At 43.8% G+C, this 27,943-nt stretch overlaps 4 protein-coding genes and 1 long non-coding RNA gene across 9 annotated transcripts in view; 1 reads left to right on the forward strand and 4 right to left on the reverse strand.

Moving 5' to 3' along the window:
• Positions 1 to 9,514, reverse strand: part of LOC6584323 (low-density lipoprotein receptor-related protein 4) — a 9,619-nt gene extending 105 nt beyond the window's left edge. Inside the window, exons 1-13 of the mRNA XM_002009943.4 lie at positions 9,382 to 9,514; positions 6,514 to 8,084; positions 6,287 to 6,408; positions 6,037 to 6,228; positions 4,490 to 5,955; positions 4,075 to 4,290; positions 2,794 to 4,019; positions 2,340 to 2,731; positions 2,152 to 2,277; positions 1,974 to 2,091; positions 1,418 to 1,913; positions 1,198 to 1,355; positions 1 to 167 (exon numbers count right to left, since the gene is read on the reverse strand). The exon at positions 1 to 167 is cut by the window's left edge and continues 105 nt beyond it. Coding sequence (XP_002009979.3) covers positions 30 to 167; positions 1,198 to 1,355; positions 1,418 to 1,913; positions 1,974 to 2,091; positions 2,152 to 2,277; positions 2,340 to 2,731; positions 2,794 to 4,019; positions 4,075 to 4,290; positions 4,490 to 5,955; positions 6,037 to 6,228; positions 6,287 to 6,408; positions 6,514 to 8,084; positions 9,382 to 9,433 — 6,273 coding nt within the window. The 5' untranslated portion in view covers positions 9,434 to 9,514 and the 3' untranslated portion in view covers positions 1 to 29. The remainder of the gene's footprint in view (positions 168 to 1,197; positions 1,356 to 1,417; positions 1,914 to 1,973; positions 2,092 to 2,151; positions 2,278 to 2,339; positions 2,732 to 2,793; positions 4,020 to 4,074; positions 4,291 to 4,489; positions 5,956 to 6,036; positions 6,229 to 6,286; positions 6,409 to 6,513; positions 8,085 to 9,381) is intronic.
• Positions 9,515 to 9,920: 406 nt separating this feature from the next.
• On the reverse strand, positions 9,921 to 11,869 carry LOC26528272. Its single transcript, XR_004364423.2, has 2 exons — positions 11,738 to 11,869; positions 9,921 to 10,239 (listed from the first exon to the last, which is right to left on the reverse strand). It is a non-coding gene; the product is annotated as an uncharacterized LOC26528272 (long non-coding RNA).
• A 1,226-nt stretch (positions 11,870 to 13,095) lies between these two features.
• LOC6584324 (gamma-aminobutyric acid receptor subunit beta-like) lies at positions 13,096 to 18,261 on the forward strand. 5 transcript variants are annotated; one of them, XM_032732053.2, is made up of 8 exons: positions 13,096 to 13,287; positions 14,746 to 15,110; positions 15,197 to 15,368; positions 15,435 to 15,619; positions 15,680 to 15,837; positions 17,077 to 17,580; positions 17,673 to 17,894; positions 18,022 to 18,261. In XM_032732053.2, the coding sequence occupies exons 2-8, from the start codon at positions 15,031 to 15,033 to the stop codon at positions 18,198 to 18,200; spliced, it is 1,500 nt and encodes a 499-aa protein (XP_032587944.1). In that variant the 5' UTR covers positions 13,096 to 13,287; positions 14,746 to 15,030; the 3' UTR covers positions 18,201 to 18,261. The 5 variants fall into 5 exon arrangements, with proteins under 5 accessions (XP_032587944.1, XP_015017000.1, XP_032587946.1 ...); XM_015161514.3 differs by lacking the exon at positions 13,096 to 13,287 and adding an exon at positions 13,305 to 13,443; XM_032732055.2 differs by lacking the exon at positions 13,096 to 13,287 and adding an exon at positions 13,305 to 13,443 and having other exon boundaries at positions 18,025 to 18,261.
• Positions 18,262 to 19,553: 1,292 nt separating this feature from the next.
• LOC6584325 (gamma-aminobutyric acid receptor alpha-like) lies at positions 19,554 to 25,149 on the reverse strand. Its single transcript, XM_002009945.4, has 6 exons — positions 24,817 to 25,149; positions 21,094 to 21,726; positions 20,951 to 21,033; positions 20,690 to 20,892; positions 20,128 to 20,619; positions 19,554 to 20,047 (listed from the first exon to the last, which is right to left on the reverse strand). Exons 1-6 carry the CDS (start codon positions 24,840 to 24,842, stop codon positions 19,706 to 19,708), a joined length of 1,779 nt encoding a protein of 592 aa, XP_002009981.1. The 5' UTR covers positions 24,843 to 25,149; the 3' UTR covers positions 19,554 to 19,705.
• Positions 25,150 to 26,549: 1,400 nt separating this feature from the next.
• LOC6584326 (disintegrin and metalloproteinase domain-containing protein 12) overlaps positions 26,550 to 27,943 on the reverse strand; it is a 39,103-nt gene continuing 37,709 nt past the window's right edge. Inside the window, exon 19 of the mRNA XM_044006974.1 lies at positions 26,550 to 26,776. Coding sequence (XP_043862909.1) covers positions 26,764 to 26,776 — 13 coding nt within the window. The 3' untranslated portion in view covers positions 26,550 to 26,763. The remainder of the gene's footprint in view (positions 26,777 to 27,943) is intronic.

Genomic DNA, 27,943 nt, shown 5'->3' on the forward strand with positions numbered 1-27,943 from the left:
TTCATTATTATTATTTTTGTTTTTTCAATTTATGTGATAGTCGATAGCGTTGTCAGTTGCATAGTCTTTGTTGACGGCGACGCCATCGGCGATGGCGTTGGCACAAACAGGCTGGACGAGGCAGTTTCCGTGGTTAGACTACGCTCCTCGTACACCCCGGCGCGTTCCTGGTTACAAATATACACATGGAGATTTAATATAATATTTAAATATATATATAAAGTTAATAGAACTTATGCATAAGCTGAGGGAATTTCTGGAAAATCAAGCTAGCTAGCCCATCTTTTTTTTCACTATAACTTAATATTCATTACAATAGTTTTAAAGAGCTTTAAGTCCTATTTAAACTATAAATTTATATTTTTGTAATTCTTACAATAGCCTAGCTCAATGGAGTTTTAGTTTTACTGGAGATTGGGATTCAAAAAATGAAGCAGACATGTTTTGACCTGTAAGTCAGCTTATAAGATCTATATAAATAGACTCGAAAACAAGTCATATATGAGTTTTATCAAGAGAAATTAGCAGTACTATCGCACACAAAATATAAATAGAATTGAAACTTATAAAGGCTGTAACCTCATTATACTTGGCTCAATTATCTAGAACCCGTTTAGAACGACTCCACTTACAACGCTATTGCGACCGGGTCCCTAGGTAAACTTATATGAGCAAAGTTATACGGTTATAGCGACGGTCCCTTGAGCATCGCTATAAACGGATAACCGTATAGGTCTTATATAGCCATATATCCTCAGATATAGGACGACTAGACCAGCGTCGATTCGGGGCCCCCATTTTTTCAGGTCCGTTTCTTTCTTTCTTCGATTTCATTTTTCTAGGCAACTGCCTATTCTACCTAATTGTTAATCCGGCCCTGTATATTTTCTATACCCCAGGACATGTTGAAAATATCAATCAGTTTAGCAAAAGCTGATATCATCTAGTACATGAGACTAAATATTATTAATTCTAGCTAGCCTTGACTGCGTCTGAAAAGAAAAGAAAAGAAAGAGTGAGAGAGCCAGAGAGAGCGAGAGAGAGCGAGAGAGAGAAAGAAGGAAACGCACAAGCCTGCATTGCCTTGGCTGTTAATTCCAGCCCAACATAAAAAGTTTTTATAGACTCTATCATACATATTCACAATAATATTCACATTCATATTCACATTCATATTGATATTCATAAAGAGCTCACATGCGATTTATCATATTTGAATCGTCTCCAGATATTCGTCTTTGGCTCCATAGGGGTGCCATCCACGTTGTAGTTGGGATTGGAGAATGTCAGTACAGAGCGGCTAGAGCCGCGGGAATTGCGCTTCGCCTTTTTGCGATTCGTATTGAAAGCGAGCACTGTAAGCAAGTAAATAGTGTAAACTGCAAAAGGAAACTCTTTGGCATTCATGCGGACTTACTAAATATCACTAGCATTATAATGATAACCATGACAATGACCACGCCCAGGGCGATGATCACAAAGAACTCGCGCTGCCTGTTTTCCTTGGCCTTGAGATCATCGTCAAGATCGCTGTGATTATTCTGGCTGTCCGTCGAGCCGCTGTCATCGGTCAGTTCGTCCGAGTAGTCCGGCGGTTGTTCGCTCTCGAGGCGGGGCGGCACGAGCTCCTTGGGCGTGGTCGAGCAAACGCGGCCGTCGCTCTCCGGGCGATCGGGACAGGCGCACACATAGTCAACGACCCGGTAGAAGCACAGATGCGAACAGCCGCCATTCTCCTGGGCGCACTGGTTCCAGGTCTTCGCCTGTCGCTGCAGCGAGACGGCGCGTATATCGAGCGCTCCACTGAGAGCGTCGCGCACCTCGAACGGATAATTGTAGCCGAGGCGAGGCTCACGCTGTGATCGGTACACGGACTTGTTGTACCAATCGGTCCAGTATATGTTGTTCTCGAACTGCAGATTGGATTCAAGTGAACATTAACTGGGCTAAGTAGATTTACCGCTTCAACCTACCATTGTCAGGCCGAATGGATGCGGTGCGTAGGGCACAATCGTCTGGCGGCGTTTGCCATTGAAATCAACCTGGCCGATATTATCCTCGAGCGCATCGGCCCAAAGCAGACGTCGGTTGCTGCAGAGGAATTCATCAAGTTTTAATCAAGTCACAAAGCAATCTTTATCTAATCCCTACCTAAAGTCAATGGTTAGACCCGTTGGAAAACCAATGCCCGATGTCACAATGGCCGTGCGATTGGAGCCGTCCAAGAGACTGCGTTCGATCTTCGATGGGGAGTTCCAGTCCGACCAGAACAGAAAGCTGCAGCGACACAGATCAATCAAACTAATTATCCCATTCTCTTAGGTAATTGAGTCACTTACGCCTTGGAGGGATGAACGATAAGAGAACGTGGATCGCCCAGATCTTCCGAGATGAGCTTCTTGCGGCTGCTGCCATCGAGGCGCGACACCTCAATCAGTTTCCGGTCCGTGTCCGACCAATAGAGATTGTCGGCTATCCAGTCAACCGCGATCCCATTGGGCGTCAACAGATCCGTGCTGACCACCACCTTGCTCTCGGTGAGGTTCAACAGATTGACCCGGCGTATGACGTCCATATTGACGTCCGCAAAGAAGAGCCAATTGCTGCGATAGTGATAGTCCAGCACCACGGCGCCATGGACCCCATTGATGGGCAGCACCACGTCCATGTAGTCGCCGCTGTTCAGCGAGATCATGCCAATGCCCGAGCGCAGTGCGATCAGCAGATAATCCTAAATGAAGAAGGTGAAACAAATGGAGTGGAGTGTGGTTAATGAGAGTTGGTTGGACTTACGTCTGGTAGATTTTGGCATTCTGTGGTGCTATTCTCCCGCAGCTTGAGTCCGGTGGGGCACTGGCACGAATAGCCCGCCGGATTGCGCAGGCACAGATGGGAACAGCCGCCATTGTTGCGTCCGCAGACATTTTCCGCCAGCTGCGGCTGCTTGATGATCACTTTAATGTCCATCAGGCCATCAATGTTGGTCATGACATCGCGCTTGTTGCTGGTCTGGCGGCGATCCGCCATGTGCAGCGCCTTCGACTTCCAGTCCGTCCAGTAGATGTGATCATCACTGAGCGCCAGGGCATAGGGATGATGTAGAGCCGACATGATCAGCTTGCGCTGATTGCCCGTGTAGTCGCATGAATCGATGGTCTTTCGCAGAGCGTCCACCCAATAGATGCGCTTGCTCTTCAGGTCCAGCGAGAGTCCGTTCGGCCAGCCGAGATTGGCTGTCACAATGCGGGAGCGCTCGTTGCCGTCCAGGTGTGAGCGTTCGATCTTACGATAGTGTCCCCAGTCGGTCCAGAACAGCAGACCCGCCTCGTAGTCGAGGGCCAGGCCGCGCGGCGACTCCAGATCCTTGTAGGCAATCACATGTCGATTATTGCCGTCAAGCGTAGCCACTTCGATTGTATGACGACCTGCATCGGCCCAGTAGATCATGCGACCGATGGAGTCGACAACCAGTCCATCTGGATTCTCCAGACTCTCGCCTATCACTTTGTGTACATGCAGCCCGTCCGCACTGGAGCTCATGATCACGTTCTCGATGGTGTCCGACCAGAAAATGTAGCCCGTCTTTTGGTCCACATCGAGGGCAACGGCATTCGAGATTGGCGGCAGGGGCAGCACCACATCGATCAGATGATCAAAGTCTAAGGAGATCTGACGGATGTCGATACGATGGGCGAACAGAATGTATTTCGTTGGACCCTCGGAGCAAGTGCGACGATCCTCCTTCAGCTGCACCCCAACGGCGCAGGCGCACGTGAAGCTAGTCGGATTCAGGAGACAGAGGTGGGAGCAGCCGCCGTTCTGTTTGTCGCACGCATTGTAGACACGCCTGCGGGTACGATGAAAGACCCGGATGTCCATTAGGTCACTGGTGTTGGCGATCACCGTGCTGACGCTCTTGCCCGTGAATTTATCGGCACTCATCGCCGACTTGGTATCCCAGTCCGTCCAGTACACACGACCGCCGCTCACATCCAGGCCAAAGGGATGGCCCAGTCCATCTGTTCGACGAGCCATTAGCATCGACCTATCACTTGGGATTCATCTAGTACTTACTGATTATGACCTTGCGATTGCTGCCATCGAAGTTCATGTTCTCCAGCGTCTTCGTTCCGCCGTCCACAAAGTAAAGCTTATGCTCATCGTAGTCGATAGCAAGTCCATTGGGCCAGATGAGTTTCTTAGATGCTATGATAACGCGACTAGCGCCGTCCATGTTCGCTCGCTCGATCATTGCCTCCTCACCCCAATCTGACCAGAACATAAGGCCCTCTATGGATTTCAAAGAAAAGCATTTAATAATACTCAAAAGGACCTGCCTTAATAATCCTAAGCTATACAGCTGTATGCCATAGAAAGAAATGGGTTAGAAGGTTCCTTAGCTCTTGTCCCTGCCTTTAGAGGGCGTAAGGGCCACGCTTATATTTTGTTCTCATTGATATTTTTGCTATACTTTAGGTATTGGACTTACCTATTGGATTCACGACAATGTCGCGCGGCTTATCCAACTTCTCCCAGACAAGGAGCGTGCGCATTTTGCCATTTGTGGTTGCCACTTCGATGCGATTGGTTGAGGGATCTGTCCAGTACAATTTGTCCGTGATCCAATCGAGAGCCAGGCCAACGGGCGAAACTAAATTAGAGTGGACCACGCGTTGCTGATAGCTGCCATTGAGATGAGCCTTATTGATGGAGCTGCGCTCCACATCGGTCCAATAAATGAAATCGGTCTCGCTGCACCAATCGAGAGCAACGGCATGCTTCAAATTGTCCAGGGGCACAATCATGTCGACATCGTTCGGTCCAGAGGGTTTCGTATTTAGCTGGCGTAGGCGAATATCCTTGCGGCGTGCGACTAGGACGAGCTTATCTGGGGCACTCTTGCAGGTCTTGCCATCGTCCTTCAGTGACAGTCCAATGGGACAGCCGCAGCGGCGTGAGGTCTTATTGGGCAGGCACAAATGGGAGCAGCCGCCGCGCATTCCACGCCTGTCCTTTTGGCAGCGATCCTGATAGTCCGGCTGGCGTGCCGGATGATAGGCGTGAATGTCCATGGGAAAATGAAAATTCTCGTGCACCGAACGAAAACCCTTGCCGGTTATCTTATTGGCAGCTGAGACAGTCTTTGTATTCCAGTCGGTCCAGTACATCGTGTCCTCGAATATGGTCAGCGCAAATGGATGAGGTAGATGGGTGCTGAGCACTTTGATGCGTTCGCTACCATCCAAATTGGAGCACTCAATGGCATGCTGCTTGGCATCGGCCCAATAGATTTTGCTATTTGGATAATCAATGGCCAGGCCATTCGGCCAGGTGACGCCCTTCGATATAATCACCTGTCGCTGTGAGCCATCCATGTGGGCGCGTTCGATCTTCGGATTTGGTCCCCAGTCACTCCAGAATGCCAGAGCTTCGCCCGGATGGATGACAATGGCGCGCGGCTTATCCAGATCACTCGAGGCAATCACCGTACGTAAGTTTCCCTGAAAGTTCGATACCTCGACACGTCGCGTGCCCGAATCCGTCCAAAACAATAGATCATGCACCCAGTCGACGGCAATGCCGCCCGGCGACTCCAAGCCCCATTTGATAATGCTGCGCACTTGGGTGCCATTGATGTTAACCATTTTGATCACATCGGTGGAGACATCCGACCAGAACAACAGACCCTTCCGGTAATGAAAGTCCAAGGCGATTGCATTGTGCAGTCCCTTCACTATTGCCATATAACGATTATTGCTTAGCGTTACGCGTCGAATGTCCCAGCGGTTTGCCACGAGCAGCGTCATCGCCCCGCCCAGCGCCTTGCAGGTGCGCAGATCCGGCCGTAATATGTACCCCATCTCGCAGGAGCAGACGAACGAGCCCAGCGTATTGTGGCACTTCTGCGAGCAGACGGGACTCGTCAGATATTGGCACTCGTCTATGTCCGTGCAGCTGTACACGGGAGAATACAAACAGATAGAATACGGCCGGATTACACTTGAAATACGAAAGGAGTCGGTGCGAGGAACCTACTTGCGCTTGTTGGCGTGCATTAGGTAGCCCAACCGGCAGGCGCATTCATCGCGTCCTCGCGCCGTCTTGATGCACAGCTGCTCACACTGCTGGGGCTCGGGGCACTTCTGCTCCACGGGACAGTTCACCTCATCCTCGCCCAGGGGACAGTCGTTCTGACCATCACAGACGTGCTTCTGGTGCACGCAGATTCTGCAGAAGATTTACAAGGTTAACGCATGTCTAGGCTAGCGGTTCACCTGGCACTCACTTCAGATTGGTGATGTTCTTCTTGGCCGGACAAAGGAACTGGCCGGCGTCACACAACAGATGACAGTCGACCTCATCTTCCGCCGATGAACAATCCGGATAGCCATCGCAAAGCCAAGTGCGCTAAAAGGGAATTGAAGTTACAATTGAGGTATGCGGACGATGGGAAGAACCTTTCCCTACGATGTCACTGATTACCCCCAAAGGAGCTTTCAATGGAGCGCTTACCAAAATGCAACGTCCATTGTGGCAGGTGAATTCGTCGGGGCCGCAGGTCAGGGGATGCTCCGGACTCATGTTGCCGCAATCGTTCTCATCCTCGCCGCCATCGCAGTCCTGCTCCTTGTCGCACTTCCAGCGCTTGGGTATGCAGGTGCCATCGGCGCACTTGTATTCGCCGGAGGTGCACTGGGACGGCTTCTGCTGGCAGTTCTCCTCGTCGCTCCAGTCGCCGCAGTCGTTGTCGCCGTCACAGCGAAAGCGATTGAGTATGCACTGTCCACTGGGCCCGCCGGCACCGCCCAGTCCGCTGCGGCACTTGAACTCGCCCTCCGGACAGCTGTTGATGACGGCCGGGCACTTCAGCTCATCGGAGTTGTCATCACAATCGCGTTCGCCATCACAGCGAAAGGCCAACGAGATGCAGTAGCCATCGTTGCAGGTGAAGTGCTCGTCGGTGCAGCTACTGCGATTGCAGTGCGCCTCGTCCGAGTAATCCTTGCAATCGTTTTCGCCATCGCAGACCCACTGCCGCGGAATGCAGAAGCCGTTCTGGCACTCAAACTGATCCTCGGTGCAGTTGGTGCGGGCGCCGCAGTGCGTCTCATCGGAGTAGTCGCCGCAGTCGTCGTCGCCATCGCACAGCCAGTCCTTGTTGATGCAGCGATAGGTCTTGGGGCACATCACATGCAGGCCGCTCTGCTCGCACTCCTTCTGCAGCTTGGACATCATGTCGTCCATGTTGTCGCAGTCGTACTCGTCGCTGGCATCCGTGCACTGCACCTCGCGATTGCAGCGGCCGTGCGACTCGATGCACTGGCAATTGCTGCACTGCCACTGCGACTCCTCGCAGGTGTTGTGGCAGCCAGTGGACGGCGGTGCGCTGTAGCCATCGCCGGGCTGGCCCAGCTGCCGCGGATCATCGTGGACCACAACCCGGTTGGCGAATGGCCGGAATCCCTTCTGCTTGTTGCTGGCCCCGGCCACGAATCCGTCGCGACCTCGAGTGCTCGTCTGTCGGTCCGATTCGCGCACCACATACATGTCGCCACGCCCACCCTGTGCGCCCACATTACGAAATTTCGGAGTATCACCCGAGCTGGTAGTGCCAGTGCCGGACGTAACGCTCGGCTTGTGAGGTATCATTGGCTCCTTAATATAAACATGACCGTACATCTTACTGCCATCTCCATTGTCCTCTAGATTATCATCAATATGGTCATGGTCATGATCATGATCCAGCTCGTGATCATGGTCGGGATCGTGGTCGTGATCGCGATCGTGATCTTGATCGTGTTCGTGTTCATGATCGTGCTCATCATCATGATTATGCTCCTGATGTGGCGGATAGTCGGATGCGGTTAGATAATCATGATCGTCCTCCTTATGCAACAGATCGTCGGCCAAGTCATCCTCGTGCACACCATGTCCGTTGGCATTGGCCGAGCGTGGGTGCGCCGGCTGATACCAGTGCTGCGGACGTTCTTGCGTATTTTCGGCACCGCCACCATCACCTCGATTGTTTATTCCACGATCATACTGTTCACCAAGTCCATGAGTTAAGTTGCCGATTCCCAGAACTGGAAGAAAAGTTTTATCATGAGTAAGCATGACGATGTAATTGTAATAAAATATTTGCTAGCTCTAAACTATATAATGAATGTACTAGAATAATGTATGCATATGACGTATACTGAAAAGAGCTTTACGCTTTTTTATATACATTTGTCATTGTTGTTAATGGCACTACACTTCACTACATACACCAGTTCCTTTCTGGATAGTTGCAGAAAAGTAGTGAATTGAGATCCCCTATCTGTCGTACCTGTACTATTCGTGATTTATAAAAAAAAAATATATATAACAGGGGCATAGATCATTAGACTGGCAAAATCTATCCCATAGAATTGTTGAATTTCCAATTCATTTAATTTCTTTTTTTCCCCATTCTCACTCTGTTTTAGTCGCATTTACGCTTCTCCTCCTTTCTTTTTTATTTAATTTGAATTTAAAATTTTTTTTGTTCAATTTAAATTCTTTGAGCTCAATAAATTCTTTTACTTTAAATAAATCAATTTAGTTTTTTGAGAAATGTAGAATGTAAACGTTTCCAATGAATATTTAATATTGCATTTTAATTGTAAAACTAAATTGCTTTTCTTGAAAATATTCAATACATTTTTCTTTTGCATTAATTAGGAAAACTATTTTGATTGCAAAAATAAAAGAGAAAAACACACACATTCATGCAATAGACGTACTAGTCACACATACATAAACAAACACACACATACATATACATATGTATGTGCTAATGGCTGCATATGTGCGTGGGCTAATAAACTAACAGGTGGTATACACACATAGGTGTAGCAAACACCACACCACGCACGCACACACACACACACACACACACACACACACACAAACATACAAGCATATACATATGCGTATACTAATTATGTAGATACCCAAAATGAAGTGCGCCAAGGCAAATTGAAAAGATAATGGAAAAGAAACAAATGCAAAGTAAACACTTAAAATATTCAATTAGAATGCACTGAAGAGGGAAACGTAAGAGGAGTTTGATGTGTATAGAATATACCTAAATATAGATATAGATATGTGTGTGACATTTAAAAATAGACAGTTGATTAATGCTAGTGCGGCCCCTAGTTGGCTAATCGCTTGAAATTTGCACTTAATCTCTAGAGAATGCTCTAATGCTAATGCTAATACCAATTTTCATTGATAAGTACGCAAAAGCATGCTGCCTGTGTGGGTGTATATTTAACTATGTGTGTGTGTGTGTGTGTGTGTGTGTGTGTGTGTCTGTTTGTATGTTGAGGATGTACGTGACAGAGATAATATACTTACACAAGCATAGCAGGCACACCAAAGGGCAAAACGGCAAGGCTAGCAAATACATTGCCACCGCACGCACACACACACAGGCACACACACAGGCACAGACACAGGCGCAGGCAGAGGCACACGCACACGCACACAATGGAGCGCACGCACGGCGCTGCTGCTGGTGCTGCGGCTGCTGCTGCGGCTGCGGCTGCTGCTGCTGCTCCTGCTGGCGCTGTTTCTGTGGCTGCCGCTGCTGCTCTTGCTGCTGCTGCTGCTGCTGCTGCTGTTGTTGTCTCTTTTTGTTTTAGCGGTTTTTGGCGCGTGCGTGTGACGCGCTACTGATTGGAGTTGGGCTGCTGTGTTGGCGGCTGCTGCTGCTGCCGCTGCTGCTGCTGCTGCTGCTGCTGCTGCTGTGTTCGCACTTTAATGCGCTTCGCGTTGCGTAGGTGTCACATTCACAGGACCGTATGTACATACATATGTACTCTGCCATACATACATATGTACATCGGTTTACCCTGGCACGCCAACTTGCTGCTGCTGTTGTTGTTGTTGTTGTGGTTGTGGTTGTTGTTGCTGAGGTTGCTGTTGTTGTCGAGGTTGTTGTTATTGCTATTGTTGGGCGTTTTGAGGCAAACGCGATTTGCATAAAACATTTGTCTGCACTAATCCACGATTCGGCTCAAGTTTGAATATCACTTGTTACACATTTCATACATATCAGTCTTCATTTGATTTCATAAGCGCTTTTATTTTATTTTTGTATTTTCTGAATATTTGTTATTTATTTCTTTGTTATTCTCATGTTGTTTTTCTATTAGTTATTTTTGTGTAGTTGTGTGCGCGAGTGGGAGAGAGATCCAGCGGAGCATGTTGAGGCTGTCAATCGATAAACGGAATATACTATCTCATTATGATCTCTACATTATGGCATATACGCTGCATCATTTAATTACTTTTCAACTTTAACTGTTATATTGCTGTAGAGCAAGCCCAGCGAATTACATACATACACAGATAGCAAAATATATGTGAGTGTTGTGTGTGTATGTGTGTGTGTGTGTAAGGGCTGAGCATTTGCTTTACAGAAATTACAATTAATTTATATTTTTTGTATTTTCGATTTTTATTTGTATTTAATTAATTCATTTGAATATTCGTAAATCTAATTTAAGTCAAGCTTCAGTCTTTTCTGTTCGACGATTTTCTATTTTTAGTTACAGGACAACAACAACAACAACAACAGAAATGCCTGTTGCGAGCGCACACGAAGTGTTTGCGAATGTATGTATGTATAAATATTATTTTTTAATGATTTATTTTTTTTGTTTTTTGTTTTATTGAATTAATAAATGTATTATTTTCTTCTTTTAAATTTTAATTTTACAAATTAGTTTTGCATATTTTTAACTGTTATTGCCATTAGCTGCGGCTGCTGCTGCGACCAGTAGCTACTTTATAACTGCGTATACATGTATATGTGTGTGAGTGTGTGAGAGTACCTGATACGTATATATATATGTGTGGGTGTGTGTGTGTGTATTTCTGTTAGTGTTTGCTGGTGTTAGTGTCTATGTGTATGCCTATGTGTATATATATGTGTGTGTGTGTGTGAGTATTTGATGCGTATGTATGTGCTCCGGCGTGGGAAACACCCACTCTCTAAGTCGTCAGCGAATGCGGAGGCGGCATTAGCACAAGCGCCGCTAATTTTATTTTTAGAACATTTTCCTTCTATTTCAATTTATTTCGAATTAAAGTTTTAACTCGATATTTGTATTCCACTTGCGTGGCGTTTATATTAATGTTGTTATTTTTGCTGCTGTTGTTGTTGCTGTTGTCGTTGGCTTTTTTCCTGTTTCTGTTTCCCTTGTTTTTTTTTTTTTAAGTTCTTCTTCTTGAATTTTTTGTTGAGCTTTGCTCTTGCTGCACTAAATAAAATATTATGTGGAGCATGCGCACTCACACACACCTACGAACTGCACAATGTATGTGGGATACATACATATTATGTATTTAATGGCTTAAGCCGTTTAGTCAACACAATTTTATGCAAAATTTATAATTGTATTTTTGATTAATGGTCGCGCACATACACACACGCACACACACGCAGCACTCTGCATTTAGACACTTTCCATGTGTGTCTGTCTATTTATGTGTGTGTGTGTGTGTACATATGTGCTCGGAATTCTGTTGATTCTTTTGCTTGCCTCATCGATTCACATTCGCACAACACTTAAAAAAAAAAAAAATTAAATAAACAACAACAACACAACACAAATTTGAAGATAAAATTTAACAACAAATTTGCTGTAATTTGCGTTCGGTTTTGATTTTTCGTTAATTTGTTGTTTTTGCTTTTTGCTTTTTGTACTATTGGCCAAGTCCCTGCTGAAGTTCCATGTAACTTGTTGTTGTCGTTGTAGCTATGACAGTTGTTGTTGTTGTTGTTGTTGTTGTTGTCGTCGTCGAAGCGTCGTGATGTACGTGCGTTAGCTCAAGGCTTGGAACGTCTGCTTCCGTGCTCCGTACTACGAAAAATGTGAAATAACCAGAGATTCACAGCAGCGGCAGCAGCATCAGTCGGCATTCTGCTCCCAATTCGCAGCTGAGCCAATTGTCCCACACACACACACTTACACACACGCACATGCATCAGTGTGTGTGTGCGCGCCTCTGTAAGTATCTGTGCGCGTGTGTCCTGTCTCTGTGTGTGCGAGGCGAAAGCTTGCAGCCAGCGCTGGCTGAGCATAAACAAGGCGAGCACAATGGTTTCTCAATGGGCTTACTGAATGGGCCGAGCGTAACTCACCCATACAGAGGCACGGCTTGCGCTCACTTGAGCGCACACACACACACACACAGACTCGCACGCACGCACATATACAGAGGCGATTGCGTAAAACAATGTAACTGTAACTGTAACAGCAAGCGCTGCTGATGCTGTAGTCCTTGTCTCGCATTCGCTCTGAGCAAGCTTTTTTTTTTTTTTTTTTTTTGTTCAGCTGCTGTTGTTGTTGTTGCTGCCCTTTGGGCAAAAGTTCTCATGGTTTGCGCTTAGCTTTCGCTGGCCACAGCATTGGAAGCTTTTATCATTGAGTTACATGCGGGGAGTGCACAACCAGACTCTCACTGGCCCATGCCAAACAGCTGGCCAAAATCAATTGGCCTGGTCAGCCATTCAGGCCAAAACTGGCCGCTAACCGCACTGGCCTAGCTAAGCCAGCATTACAGAGAGCCAGGTCTAGTAGAAAATATAGAGGGAAAGAGAAGGAAAGAGAGAGAGAGAGAGAGAGAGAGAGAGATGGGCAAGCCTAGCTTGGCATTGAAGGGAGAGAGAGACCTGAGCTGGGAATATACATATATACATATATGCTATACATGCTACATATATATATATATCTAAATATATGTATATTTTTGACATTTGCATATAGCCTATGCGCCTAGCTGAACAATACAAATGAGATGCAAACTAGAGTACAGCTAAAGTACCTGAAATACTTAACATTAATGCTGTCACTCATACATATATGTGTGTGTGTGTCTGCCAGCCTCTCTGTGTGAGTGTAGGGCTCAGCTCACCAGATGGCGCCAGGCAACAGCAGCAGCAGCAGCAGCAACAGCAGCAGCGAAACGGTGACGGTGACAACCCTAAATGAGCATTGGCATCTCGTGATTCTGAATGAAAGCGCGCTTGTTACGTGTGCTGCCTGGCTGGTTGGCTGGTTGGCTGTCTGTTTGGCAGTGGAATGTCGCCCCGGAATGTAATATGCGCAGGCCCAGGGCCTATGCCGAGTGGGCCCACCATAATCATCTTCATCATCAATTAGAGCAAGAGCAAGTCGGCAAGCAGCAGCAGCCGTCGCAGCAGCCGTAGCAGCAGCATCACCAGCAGTGGCACTGGCAGCCGAAGACGTAACGGTAACTGACAGTAATCATTCGTTAGCTAGCAACGGTAGCCGCCGCTCCACATAACCAAATTCGTTGCTGCCCACGACGCGCGCGCTCCCAGCGATGCGATACAGATACATATATACATTAGATATAGGACGAGCGGGAAAAAGTGAATGAGAAATCGTAATTTGCATTTTCAATTTTTGGTTTTTCTATATTTTTTCCGTATTTTTCCGTATTTTCTTTTTTGCCCGTATTTCTTTTGAGGGCATCCGTGTTAATCGTAAGCCCCATTCGACGTGTTTAATTCGCTGGTGTTGCGTTATTATTTTAGGCTTGTTGTTGTTGTCGTTGTTTTCTGTTTGTTTTGTGGGTTACAGCAAATTAATATTTGAAGCCAGTGCCTGTGTGTGTGCGTGTGTGTGTGTGTGTGTGTGCTCGTGTCTGTGTCAAGATAATATGCTAGCAATTTTATAGACTGGCAAATTTGATAGAATACCAAAAGCAAATGGCAAAAATGCTTGTGTGCAATGTCATACACACACACACACACACACATAGATAGATACGCATATTTATTACAGTTTACATTGTGTGTGTGCCTATAAATGTGTCCTTTAAAAATAGAGCATCCGAATACGGCACATTTGCCATTTTCTATTTTCTTCTTTGCCACTAACTGCAATAAATGAACAAACAAAAAACAGAAGAAAAATGGGTCAAACGCTGAAAAGACAAACAATCGTACATACGTCTATGACAGAGCAACAATGATGAGGGCCACATTACCGAACTGAAATACTATATAAGGCAACAAAAAAAAAAAAAAAAAACAAACAAAAAAAAAAAAGAGCAACAAAAAAAACCAAGAGTAACAAAAAGAGGAAGAGCAAGAAGGAAACCCATGAGACGCTCTCAGAAAACGCTATTAGGGAAAACATATTTATGTGCTCATTGCACACTTACAGCTCAATTTTCGTGAATATAATATACGTACATACATATATGCATATTTACAACATATACATATATATTCAGAGAAATGTCTGTCATTAGTTAACCATTAGAAATGTGAGTGCCATTTGAGTGGATGGATGTTCAGAGAAATGCATTTGGTGCTTACACTTGGCATTTATTATGAATAAGCATAAATCATTGATAGTTGAGCCACATATACATACACATACACATACACATACACATACATATATAAATTTAGATATATTTATGTGCATATTTAGGTGTGTGCATCGGTCGGTGTCTTTGAACAGGAACTTGAAGCTTGAAGGACGCGCATATAAACAAACACTTATCAAACTGCTGAATATTCTATGCATTGAACGACGTGAGACAACAATTAGAAAGGGAAACTTTCGAAAGTCTTTCCCGTTATACACATATAACACACACACATGTATATATGCATTAGTTTTGGCTTGTGTAATGACATAATATCAATTCGAAATATCTATCCAATTACTATAGATATAAATACACTGGTGCAACGTTATCAAACACGCGACTAACTATGCAGCACTAAAAGCAGAAAGCGATAACGAGCGAGAGAGAGAGAGAGAGAGAGAGAGAGAGAGAGAGAGAGAGAGAGAGAGAGAGAGTGGAAGAGAGAGGGAGGTGTGAGAGTGAAGAAAACGTAATTCAAAAGATTGGCAATGCCATCCGGTATGAAAGTGAAAGCATCAGCTGAGACGATGCCAACGAGTTGAGAATCGCAGAGAGGAGAGCAACAGCAAACAGTTAACTGCCGCCAATATGACGAGTCTTGGCCATCTGGGCGTCTGTTACAGCCTATTGCTGCTGTTAGTGCTAAGCGCCCAGCTAACTGTAGTACGGTAAGCGGAATAGCAGATCCTTGTAAGCCAAGATATATCAATCTTCCCCTCTCTCTTTCTCCTTCTCTGTCCCCGTCGCTTCGCAGATGTAAGCGCAAGGAAATGCTCGCTGGCCGCTTAGAGAATGTTACGCAGACGATCTCAAAAATATTGCAAGGATACGATATACGGCTGCGTCCCAATTTCGGGGGCGAGCCACTGCACGTGGGCATGGATTTGACTATAGCCAGCTTTGATGCGATCTCCGAAGTTAATATGGTAAGTCGGGCACACAGAACTAACTGCCTTAGCTGGAGCATACTTCAATTAAAATGTACTTTACAGGATTATACTATAACAATGTACTTGAATCAGTATTGGCGCGACGAGCGCCTGGCTTTCAACATCTACGGCCCGTACTACGATTCCGATGCCGACGACGATGGGGTCAATGATGTGCTGACGCTATCTGGCGACTTTGCCGAGAAGATCTGGGTGCCAGACACATTCTTTGCCAACGACAAGAACAGGTCCGTCAAATATGTATATATATAAATCATATAGAAGTACTTAGTGTATACTTGACATAGCTTTCTGCATGACGTCACCGAGCGCAATAAGCTGGTGCGTCTTGGTGGCGATGGCGCCGTTACCTACGGCATGCGCTTCACCACTACACTCGCCTGCATGATGGATTTGCACTACTACCCACTGGACTCACAGAACTGCACCGTGGAAATCGAGAGCTGTAAGTTAACTGAGAGGTATAAGCCTCAGCTATAAAGAAATATAAAATCCAATTGGATTTGTAGCTATTTATAGCTCAACAGTTTGTAGTTAAATCCTTTTGAATACAGCCTCAGCTTGCCTTAGGTTTTATCAAGTGAAAGAGAGAGAGAGAGAGTCTTTGCTATCAAGAACAACAGTATCCAATTGGATTTATAGCCGCTCAGACGGATTCCTATAAGAACAATATACAAATTGAATGGCAGTTAAATTCCTTTACCTTTTGCTTCACCTTTTTGTTTTGTAGTCAAGTGAAGGATACGAACTTTAACTATCAAGAAATACATAATCCAATCGGATTTGTAACTGCTCAAAATGATTTTTTGTTAGCTCCTATTAGTACAATATACACACACTCTGGCTTCTCTTCAGTTGTCGAATAATCTGCCTTTTTACAATATACACAATTGATTGTAGTTGAATTGTTTTACGTTCCGCTGCCTTCTCATTTTGAATTTAATGTTTTTCATTTTATTTAGTTAAGTAGCATAGCTCGCAAATATACAGCTATACATATACCTATACAGACATTTCACTCATAATTCTCTCAGCAGCATTCTCTTTTAAGCACAGCTCGCAAATACTTGTTGACCGTTTCTCGTTGTCTGCATATATCTACATACATACATACATACATGTGTCTTCTACTCAAACTGTGAGAAAACACTCAAAGGCAAAGGAAAGCACTTAGAGCGTAACCGATTGCATCGGTTCTTTAACGAGCAGATTCGCGATCGGCTCGCCCGTTTCGCTCTAGTTGCTACTTGACCGTTTGCTTGAGTTGAATGGAGCGAAAATACTTTTGTTGTATTTGTATGTACGCGAGAGTTGTGTGTACGTGAATTAAGTGGCCGCATGTGTATGGGGAGACTCTTGACTTCATCAGCTGAGTGCGAACGTCAATCGTGTCTCTCCCTATACGAACACGAACAGTTCAACAAAAGGCGCTCAAAAGAAAACAAAAACGAAAAGAACCGAACGAAGTCTCTTGCTCAAAGCGACAGCGACTGTGAGAGCGAGTGAGCAGCAGTAGAGTGCAAGCAATCAAATTATTATGTGCAAGCTATGCTAAATAGTTGATATATTCTGAAACTATAGTTTAATAAAATATAGTTTTACTTTATGCGCCTCCTTTTTCATATCGACCTAGTTTAATAATTTTGACATTGTGTTTCACCTCTTCCCGTTTCATTTCGCTTAGATGGTTACACGGTCAGCGATGTGGTCATGTACTGGAAGCCAACGCCGGTACGCGGCGTCGAGGACGCCGAACTGCCACAGTTTACGATCATTGGATATGAGACCAATGACAGGAAGGAGCGCCTGGCCACTGGCGTCTATCAGCGGCTGTCGCTCTCCTTCAAGTTGCAGCGCAACATCGGATACTTTGTGTTCCAGACGTATTTGCCCAGCATACTGATCGTGATGCTATCCTGGGTATCATTTTGGATTAACCACGAGGCGACGAGCGCTCGGGTGGCGCTCGGCATCACCACCGTGCTGACGATGACGACGATCAGCACCGGTGTACGGAGCTCGCTGCCCCGCATCTCCTACGTGAAAGCCATCGATATCTATTTGGTGATGTGTTTTGTGTTCGTGTTTGCGGCACTGCTCGAATACGCCGCAGTCAATTATACGTACTGGGGCAAGCGGGCCAAGAAGAAGATTAAAAAGCTGAAGGATTGTGATCGACATAAAATAGGTACATAAATCAGCCTACGATGATCCACTATAATATCTCAGTGAGTATTTCAGTAATATTTTCTTTTGTCTCTGTCTCTGTTTGTCTGGCAGGTAAATTGGAGAAATCCGAAACGTGTTCAACCACAGAAGACATTATTGAGCTGCAGGACGTACGCATGAGTCCTATACCTTCGTTGCGCAAAGGTAACTACAATGTAACCCTCGGCTCCATCGGCACCGAGACCATGGACTTGGCCAAGTTTCCGCCAAGTTTTCGCATAACACGCAACTATGGAACAGGTCGCAGCCAGCTAAGACATCGCGGCCAAAGAGGTAAGTGGGATAAAGAATCTTATCAAGTGTTGACGACTAACAGCCTCTCTTGGAATTGCTCTCTCTCCCTCTCTCTCTCTCTCTCTCTCTCTCTCTCTCTCTCTCTCTCTCTCTCTGTCTCTCTCAGCAGGCATCTCAGCGCGTCCACGCATGATGCACGCCATTAAGAAGAGCGCCTCGGCCATTAGGGCGACAATACCGAAAATCAAAGATGTTAACATTATCGACAAGTACTCCCGCTTGATATTCCCGATTAGCTTTTGTGCTTTCAATCTCGGCTACTGGATCTTCTACATATTAGAATAATTAGTTGCGGCTAAAAGTGTTAGTAACGTGTACTTACCCAAGTATCATTGCCCCTTCCACGGCCACCACCTGCTGCCCTCCCACTGATAAACTAGTATATGGTATATACATACATATATATATATACATATATTGACATTGACCAATTTATATAAATGGAATGATAAACCCGCAACATATACATACATATACATATGCGATATATACACATACACACACACACACACACACACACTCACACACACACACATTTGAGTATATACATATATATAAAAAAATATATATATAGTTTAGTATTGCTATTCACATTAGGTAAATCACAGTAATTGTGTTCCCGGTAATTTGAAAATTTAGGTACAGATTAATTAAGTACGAGTTTAGCCAAATTGTACAAGGAATTGGCACGAGCACGAGCTGTGCGACATAATTAGCATTGAGGACCACCAACGATGATCCGTGGCAGCAGCTCGATGTGACGCGAATAATTTCACTCTTGTTCAATCAAGTGCTTTTCATAATTATTCACAATATTCACAATATCATTGAGATCATTTACTGTATATTTCTTAGAAATGTTATTTAAATGGTTTACATATTTTACACAAATTGCATTTTTACTGCCTATGGGCTGGGATCGGGGATTTTGTTTGTTTCAGATTGAAGAACCGTTGGAACCGTTGGAAGAAGAAAACTGACTAAAATGAGAAAATCAAATGAAAATGTTTGAAAATTGTTTACTATACTCATTCACTTGGGGAAGTGAGTATATTTATTTTCTGCAATGCCTGCCATGCTGTCCGTACGTCGAACCCTCCATCCGTCCGCAAGTCTAAAAACAAAAGTCTTTAAATTTGGTATATAACGTATATAAAGTGAAATCCGGTTATAACGACGCTCAAGGGACGGACAGAAACGTACTAAGTGGAGGCTCTTTCATTAAAGTTTGTATGGGGACCAAGCAAAACATCTACATTTCGTCGACGTAACGGTATAACACTTTAGGCGGGGTCGTTATAACCGGATACCACTGTATATTATATATCTGTGTTAAGATTAATTAATTACTAAACATAAAATTAATTTTGATCTAAACTCATAAATGGAAATCTACAATAGAATCCGATTATAACAACTCCGCTTATAGCGTCCGTACGGTTATTGCGACGAAAATTCGGATCCCCAGACAATCTTGTATGAACAAACTTATATCTTTTGGGTATAACGACGGTTCTTTGAGTGTCGCTATAATCGGATTCTACTGTATATCAATTAGGGGCACGACCAATCGGAAATAATCAGCTTTTTCTGGTTCCACCTGATTAAGAATAAAAACATTTTGTCAACTCATAAGCATTTGCTATATTTATCGACTATATCAGCACAAGTTTATTTGAATATAGAAAACAAAATGGACTTTGTTTGAATAATTTCAAGATACATCAGGCATCTATATGAATGAGAATTGTGTTGTCGCCTGCTGCCAATCTTCATCTCTGGCAAGCAGCTCAGGCCTTAATCATTGACCAGGAGAACTCCTTCTTGTACATGCCGTAGGCCAGCCAGTAGAGCAAATTGAACAGCGCAAATGTCATGGGGAAGGCAACGCGCGCCACTCGATCAATCAATGAAATGCTGTTCACATAGCCGGCGCCCTGGCGTCCCTGGACGCTCTTCTCGGCAGCGGCATCGCGTTCGCGCTGCCTGCGAAATTTGACATCGCCCTTGAGGCAGAGCCACATCTGACGCATGCGGGAGACGGCGGGCGGCTCCGTTTGGGTGGTGCGCTCCATGGTCGAGGCGTGCGAGGAGAGTCTTGGAAAGATGTGAGCGGGCTCCTGCTGCTGATTCTAGTGAAAAGTTTAAGCAAAGGCAGAGCACAATTGAGTTGCAAATGGGACTCCAGCAATGTTTGACTGGGCGAACTCACATTGTAAATGGGGCAGCTGAAGGTGTTGCGCTTGGGGTAGCCCCCGCCGTTGAGGTCCGCCGGCAAGGGCAGCTCACAGTGCAGGGCATCGTGATCGGCAAAGACAAAGACATCGCTATCGGAGTTGGCCGGCTCGCTGTCGTCGCTGGCCTCGGCCGCGTCGGCAATTTCGCCCGTGGAGTAGCCCAAGGCTCCAATGTCCTCCCACTCATCGTCGATGCGGGGTATTTCGCCGCTGCCCAATTTGGTGAAGTAATGAACGCCAGCGAACTCCAACAGCGTGGCAATGCAATAGAGGAAACTCATGAGCAGAAACCAGTCCAGGGCCGTGGCGTACTTAACCTTGGGCAAGTCGGTGCGCGAATCCAGGCTGATGGTGGACAGAGTGAGCACAGCGGTCACGCAGAGGCCAACCCGGTCGCTGGTCGCCTCACGATGTATCCAGAAGGAGACCCACGACAGCACCACAATCAATATGCAGGGCACATAGACCTGAACAGCTCACAGACTGAGCAAATCAAGAGGGGAACTATATATGTATATATGTATAGATACGGCTCACCTGTATCAAGAAGTAGCCAGTGTGACGCTTGAGATTGAAGGCCACGTGCAGCACGCTGAAGTCGCCCTCGCGGCGCGTGGAGGTAAAGTTGCGATGCATCATGCTGATCAAGTCGAACTGGTTGAGCGTCATGCCCGGTACGAAGGAGACAGCATCGTCGTGGTTCTGCCACTCGTAGACCAGCTGCTGATTGGTGTAGCCATCTGCAAGGGAGGATTAGTGGCAAAGGGAGGCAAGGGCAAGGCAGAGGCGTCTACCCACAGCTGCCGATGATAAGTGGACAGGATTGGCGATCCATTGGAAAGTTTTTCAGCTCCATTGGACAGGTTGCCTTGATGGTGAGACTGCAAAGACACAGTGGAGCGTTAGGAACAGCCGTTTGATGCGAAAAGCCCCAATCGTACCGCATCGAGTAGAGTATGCCACCATCCTGATCCAGTCGCAGCAGCTTATTGGGCACGGTAATCGTGTGGATATGCGAGTGTTTGCCATTGTAGAAGTAGGTGTCAGGTCGCCAGATCTTGTCCAGCATCTTGATGCTCAGCGACAGACTCTTGATGGGGCCCTGGAAGCTCAGCCGCTTGTCGCGCCAATACTGACGGAAATAGCAGTCCATTGAGTAGTCCATATCCAGCTCCGAGACGGGTCCCATGCTGCGTATCAGGATATTGGTGCGCACCACCGTCGGCAGGCCCTGGCCATGGGTGGGCAGCTGCGATTGCTCGTAGCGCTTCAGTAGGTTCTCCAGAATGCTCGATATGTTACGGCTTAGCATGTCCGCCGACGCTGTACGTGGCCGGGCCTTACGCAGTGCGCCATACGCGTTCGTATCATTCACATAGCGCCGGCTGAGGCGACTCTTGCCCTGGACGGTCGAGAGAGCGCGAAAGGATTCGTAGATGCGACTGGCCTTGAATTCGCTGGTTATCAAAGGCATCTTGCTCGCGACAGGCAATGGCAGCTGCTCCGGCGAGGTGCCAGATGTGGTGATGCCCTCGCCCCCCTGCCGCTCGAGCAGGCTCAAGCAAATCAAGCAACTGTGGAGGAGTTCACATATACAGTTCACATATGCATATATACATATGTATATATGTATGTATCTAGAGCCCCCAAAAGCCGAGGTGTTTTCTCTCTTGAAGGTCACAGAGCGGACTGTGTTAAGTGCATCTGAGACTGTGGCTCTATTTAGCCTGCTCAAAACACTAATTGTCCGCATATTGCCTGCAGAGTGAGGCTGAAATGAAGTGTCACGCCTAGCGGTATAACGGTATAACGGTCTACTAGTCTAACAGTCTAACAGCTCGATGCTCACAATTCATGTTTCATAATTTTCATGGGTTTTGCTTTCAGCATTGTTCAACACTTGAAGTAGTTTAGTAATTAAACACTTGAGCTGGAAACTGTTAAGCCACAGTGAGTCAAGAATGTGCTGGAACATGAACAAGATACCTCTTAAGACGGCAGACCGCTCAGACGGCTAGAAAAGTCCTTACATTATTCTCGAATATTCATAAGACTCTTTGACTCTTCTATAATTTATTGATATTTTCGACTTCTAGCAAATTTTTCCTAAAATCTATTTATTTTTTTTTTTTTTTTTTTTTTTTTTTTTTTTTTTTTTTTGCTTTTGCCCCAAAGCTCAAACAACCTGCTTACGCAGCAGTTAAGTGGTATAGAAAGTGTGACATTTTTGAACAATGGCAACAACGTCGACGCTGGCGTCACTGGCAACACGAAAAGTACAACAACAGCAGCAACAACAACAGCTACAAAATACCGTTTACAGGATAACAAAAGAATGCCAGGATAATTTGTACAGTATGCCCATGACTATGCGAATCTGTTTCTAAGCGCTTTGCATTTACGTCTGTTAGCTCACCACACACACAAACACACATACACTACACACGTATATGAAATTGAAGCATTTTTGCACTCACAAGTTTTTTGAAAATTAAAAAAAAATAAAATATTATTTCAAAAAGAATTTAATATTTAATATGATAATTTATGTTGTACGGTATCTGCAAAATATTCAATAAAAAATAAATATATAAAGTTCGTAAAAAAAAAAACACATATATATTTTAAATGCATTTAAATACATTTTAAATACATATACATATATTTTGCTTAAACTCTAATTACACATACGCTCCGTTGTACGTGGTTTTCCATGTCTGGAAGCATATTTTTGTATTAATGCTCTCAGCACAGGTTGAAAATAAAATAAATATTATTTAAAATTATTTAAAAATAAGATGTTTAATTTTTCACAACAAAGCTGATTGCAAATTCGACTGAATTATCATAATAAATCATCCGCTTTTACTGTGCCGGTCAACTTTATGAGATTATTTCAATATTATTCTGCTTATTGGAATTTTTTTGCAGGCATTTATTCAGAGCTAAAGATCTTAGCATAGTTGAAAATAAACTGAAATGACTGGACTTGATATGAATTTCCATTAGGACTTGGCATGAATTCTTGTTAGAATGAAACCCAAATTATTTAGATAAAGTCTTATGAATGAACCTCTGGCCTTTTGCTTTAAAAAATCATTTAAAATTTTTAACTTCTATCATAAAAAATTCATATTTATATATATTTTATAACAATAATACAGAAAAAAATAAATAAAGTTCTTTAATTATGAATTTAAAAAAAAAAGTATTTATTTTTTATATTTTGAGCGTTGAATTCATACTATCTGAATATTACAGTTAAACTTAATAAGCTACTGCTAACAACTTTTGATTTAAAAAAAAAAAATAAAAATAAAATAAAATAAATAAATAAAAATATTATATTAAAAAATTAAAATATAATAAAAAAAAATGTGAGTAGCTTTAGAATATTATCAACAAAAAATCTTCAGCTTCAGCACTGTTTAGAAAGTATTTGAATGTTCTTCATAAGCTATTCAATTTATCATAAACATCAAATTGGTTAGCTGAGTGTTTTGGGTTCTAGATCTGTATGTGAAATCCTAGAGCAACCATGAATTGGGATGCCAAAGAAGAGGTGGCTCCACATTTCTGGCACCACTGTGCAATGTGTTCTGTTTACTGGCCGCGGGTGCTTTTTACGCTTTTGAACCGCTTAATAATAATACAAAAAGGGGAAAAAAAACACATACACACAGCAACAACAAGAAGAACAACAAAACGAGACCGTGTTATTCAGTTCACGACCTTGCGACCGCTTCCAATGATGTGCTGGGGTAATCTTGGCGTTTAGGCGTGAGTGTCTGCAAATTTGTGTCGATGTCGATGTCGATGTCATGCCCCCGGGCTAGTCTTATGCAATGGACTTAGAGATGTGCCCGCATATGCAGCGACATAATTACTTCCTTTCAAAATGCTGCACAGCCAAACACAAACACGCACACGCATGCACATACATATGTATATGTAGATATCTGCGTATATGCATATGGATATATATCTATATAGACTGTTAGCTGTATGCCAACTTTATAATGTAGCGCGTGTAGCCGTTTGGGTTAGTGAAGCGCACTCACTTAGCATTTTTGCGCTTGTCAAGCTCCACCACCCACTTGGTGGCACAAAAATTGCTTGATTCGCAAAATAATAGTTACATGTACTATGCACACACTTGTCTACCAGCCCACACACACACACACACACACACACAGTGATACAGAGACAGGAACGAGTGCTCAAACAGCCCACAGCGGGGCGGCTTAAACTGCAGCAGGGCGCACAATGGCTTTGCTCGAAACTGAGTTTGGCTTTTGGCATTCGTTTGCCCGGGAGTTTGACTGAAAGCAATGTGTTAATTGAATCTGAGTGTGAGCTCTGAGCGTAGGTATTCGCCGAGATAAAGAGATACGTCTCGCCTGGCAGGCAATCAACTTGAGCACACTGTATTGCATTATAGTTGAGCTGATGCCGTGCCGTGCGGTCCCCCGGCTCGGACCACTTGACCGCGTCTGACAGCTATGCAGCTGGCTGTTGGCCGGGTGCTCTAGGCGGCTCTAAGTGCCTCAGTGTGCGGTGTGCAGGGGTGCGATTGAGTGATTGAACGGCTGGCTGCATATAGACAAGCAGGCAAGCAGGCGAACAGGCAATGCACTGAATACGACATTAGGTCAATTACTTACCTAGCTAATATCCGCAGCATAATCATTGCACTGGCTGCACGTGTCGCGCCTATTGAACAGCCCAACAATGGTGTCTTACCAGCCAAGCAACAAGCTATCCATCAAAGTCGAGTTCGCCGTCCGCTAATTGAAAATCGCCTATTGATGATGCGCGCTGGGCAGAAACGTTGCGCTCGTCGCTGTTGCACGCTCGCCGTCTAAATCCCAACAAGGCGGCTGAGACAAGCCTAAGTCGGCTCTGGCTTGGCACACGGACGGCCAACGGGTCTGGCATGCGCAAAGCATCCATCAAACCCAAAACGTTTGCTTGCAACATGCAACGCGACCTGTGGCCAATACCTGCCACTGCTGCTGCTGCTGCTCGGCCTCGGCAAGGATCCCCTCGCAGAGCGCCCCCAACAACCACGCACCATGCGACCATTGCCTGAGCATTATTTATTTATAAACGCATTGCCACTTATTGCTTAGCCAAGTTAGCAGGTAATTGTGCAAATATATTGGCTCATAAATCGTTTTTCTTTAAATATTCATTCGCATTCGAGTCGAATTTTTCAAATGTCATTCGCGTGCTCAAAATGAATTTAATAATTGATTTATTTTATTCAATTTAATACATATTTAAAATCTTCTTAAAAATATCCATTTTAGTTGTAAACTAATTTCGATTTTTTCAAAACTAAAAAAAAAAAAAAAAAAAAACGGTCAACTCGCTTTGGCGCTCACATTGCTGGCCTCATCGATAGGCGTCACTGGACAAGTATCGATATTTAACAGCTGAAATTCAAATAACGGTAAATGCACATATCGAAAATGCCGATCAGCATGACTAAACTGTACTTGCTTAAAATTTCAATTAATTGAAATTGAAATTACTTTTGGCCTATGTTATTTATGCTTTAAGCTAAGGTAAAGCAAATAATGGGAGAATGCAATTATCGAGAGTCTTATATTTATTTCAGTTATTTATTTGACATGTGAGGGGTCGCTTCGTTTGTTGCATGTACTCAAATCATATTAGATGACAGTATGGAATCACTTAAAGTCCAGCTTAATGATATTTTCTGATATAAACTACTAAAATCATTCCAAAGAATTAAGCTTCGATTAGCTTTAGGCACATCGAGTGATTCCTGATTTTTAACCTCTCAATTTATATATAATTGATGGCATTTTACATATTATAAAGTTTCGAGCTTCAATTCCATCGCGTTCATTATAGGACAAACACATTTACTTCCCTGTAAACAGTGCCCAAAACTTACTTTTAGCAACTTCCACTCTAAAGTTGGTTATACTTCTTAGAATACCCTTTAGGTAACCTACCCATGTCGCTGTATTTTAAAAGTCTTTTTTGTGTTGTGCATATAAATACTTGTCAATTTATTCAATAAAATGTAAAATCCTGTATATGATCTACTGAAGGATTTGATTCATCATCTTCTGCAACATCATCGCATTACTTAATTGATATGGAGAGGGACGATGTGCGGAAAAGGCTGTCGTAGGCGCGTTGCGTTGAAGGACTTCAACAGAAAGACGATTTCGTCATCGGCAAACGAAGTTCGAATCAATTTATTTTATCGAATTATTTAGGCAGATATTCCCTGCTGGCTCTCTCAAAGTTCTCTTGGCAGCTGAAATATACCAACTCAATTTCGACCCCAAAGAAAATGTTCGAATGCAGAACTAAAAGAGAATAAAATATCAATTCCATATCGAGAACAATTGAAAACTATTTGGGAAAGTTGTAGCAAATAATGCATTCTATTCTTATTCTTATCACATCAAAGTCAAAATGCTCAACCAAATTATAGACGAATTGCATTTTTTGTTTTTTTTTGTTTTTTTTTTTTTTTTTTGTGTTGTTTTTGTTCTTGAGGTGCAGCTGCCGAAGCTCGTGCTTAGAGATAGATTTTAGCCCAGCATCAACTGCGAAATGGTAATAGCTTAGCGATAGTATCTGAAAGTAGAACAAAATATGGCATTAGCATAGCCAAATTGTGAAAGTCGTGCAATTGCAGTTATTTATAGCCCTGTGTCTGAGCTCAACCCTGAACTGAGGCCAAATCATAGCTCGTCGTTTAGCCCGTTGATAATAATTTACTGTCTGGCGCGGCAGGTTGAAGCCAAGCTATGCCAATCCAATCGGCGATTGCTACAAATTTCAGCTAGTTTCAATCTGAGCTCAGCCTTGATACGAATGCGAATGCGAATGCAAAACTGTGATCAAGCTGGATGCCAATTGTGTAACTTCGTCTTTATATACACAAATATATATAAATATATATAAATCTGTTTCATTTTGCCAGCAAAATTTTATTTAAAAATTTTTAATTTTTTGTTTTAGTTTTTTTTTTTTTTTTTTTTCATTTTTGTTTTGTTTCATCGCACCAGACAGTGAAATTATAGTTAATGCATTAAAATATCTATAGTTATACATATAAAAAGTAGTTGGTTTTGAGGTGTTTGTATATAATCGAGTGTAAACATATACACACACACGCACACGCATGTCCAAATACATGTATAAAATGAATTTTATATGTCACATTTAAATTGTATCTTTACATAATATACATGTCAAGCTAATCTTTACATATGTGTGCGTGTGCGAGTGTGTGTGTGTGTATGTGTGAGTGTTAGTGTGTACGTGTGGCTTATAGTGCCACAACTCTGCATAGATATGAACATGCATATTAATAATAACCCTTGAATTCGGAGACCATCTTCAACCATCTCTTTGGCAGTTGCATGTGAAAATATCAAACATATGTGTTAGTGTGTGAGTGTGTATGTGTGTAGAATGAAAAGTTATTAAGCTAATATATATTTATATATAAATATATATATATATATATATATATAATTGATATGGCAGCAAGTTGCTTTAGCAGTGAGAACAAACCATAGACATAGAACAGATGTTAGTTGGGGTTAGCTTGTAAAAGAGAATTGAGAATTAGCGAAAATTAAATGTGAATTCTAACTAAACGAACTGCCTTACAAATTATTGGTATGTACTATAGCGTGTACATATGTGTGCCTTAATAAATGCACACACATGCATATACGTATATACATGTATGTGTGTGTGTGTGTGTGGGTGGGTGAGTGTGTGCAGCAGCAT

The sequence above is a fragment of the Drosophila mojavensis genome, unplaced genomic scaffold (assembly GCF_018153725.1).
Source record: "Drosophila mojavensis isolate 15081-1352.22 unplaced genomic scaffold, ASM1815372v1 contig_136, whole genome shotgun sequence".
NCBI lineage: Eukaryota > Metazoa > Arthropoda > Insecta > Diptera > Drosophilidae > Drosophila > Drosophila mojavensis.

Coding starts and splice junctions, on each gene's coding strand:
- LOC6584325 (XM_002009945.4), bottom strand. CDS start 24,842: ATGATTATGCTGCGGATATTAGCTAG. Junction 21,727..24,816: donor ATGCTGCGGATATTAGCTAG/GTAAGTAATTGA, acceptor ACTCCTCCACAG/TTGCTTGATTTGCTTGAGCC. Junction 20,048..20,127: donor TCAGCTGCCCCATTTACAAT/GTGAGTTCGCCC, acceptor ACTTTTCACTAG/AATCAGCAGCAGGAGCCCGC.
- LOC6584324 (XM_032732053.2), top strand. CDS start 15,031: ATGACGAGTCTTGGCCATCTGGGCGTCTGTTACAGCCTATTGCTGCTG. Junction 15,369..15,434: donor CGATCTCCGAAGTTAATATG/GTAAGTCGGGCA, acceptor TGTACTTTACAG/GATTATACTATAACAATGTA. Junction 17,895..18,021: donor AAGACATCGCGGCCAAAGAG/GTAAGTGGGATA, acceptor TGTCTCTCTCAG/CAGGCATCTCAGCGCGTCCA.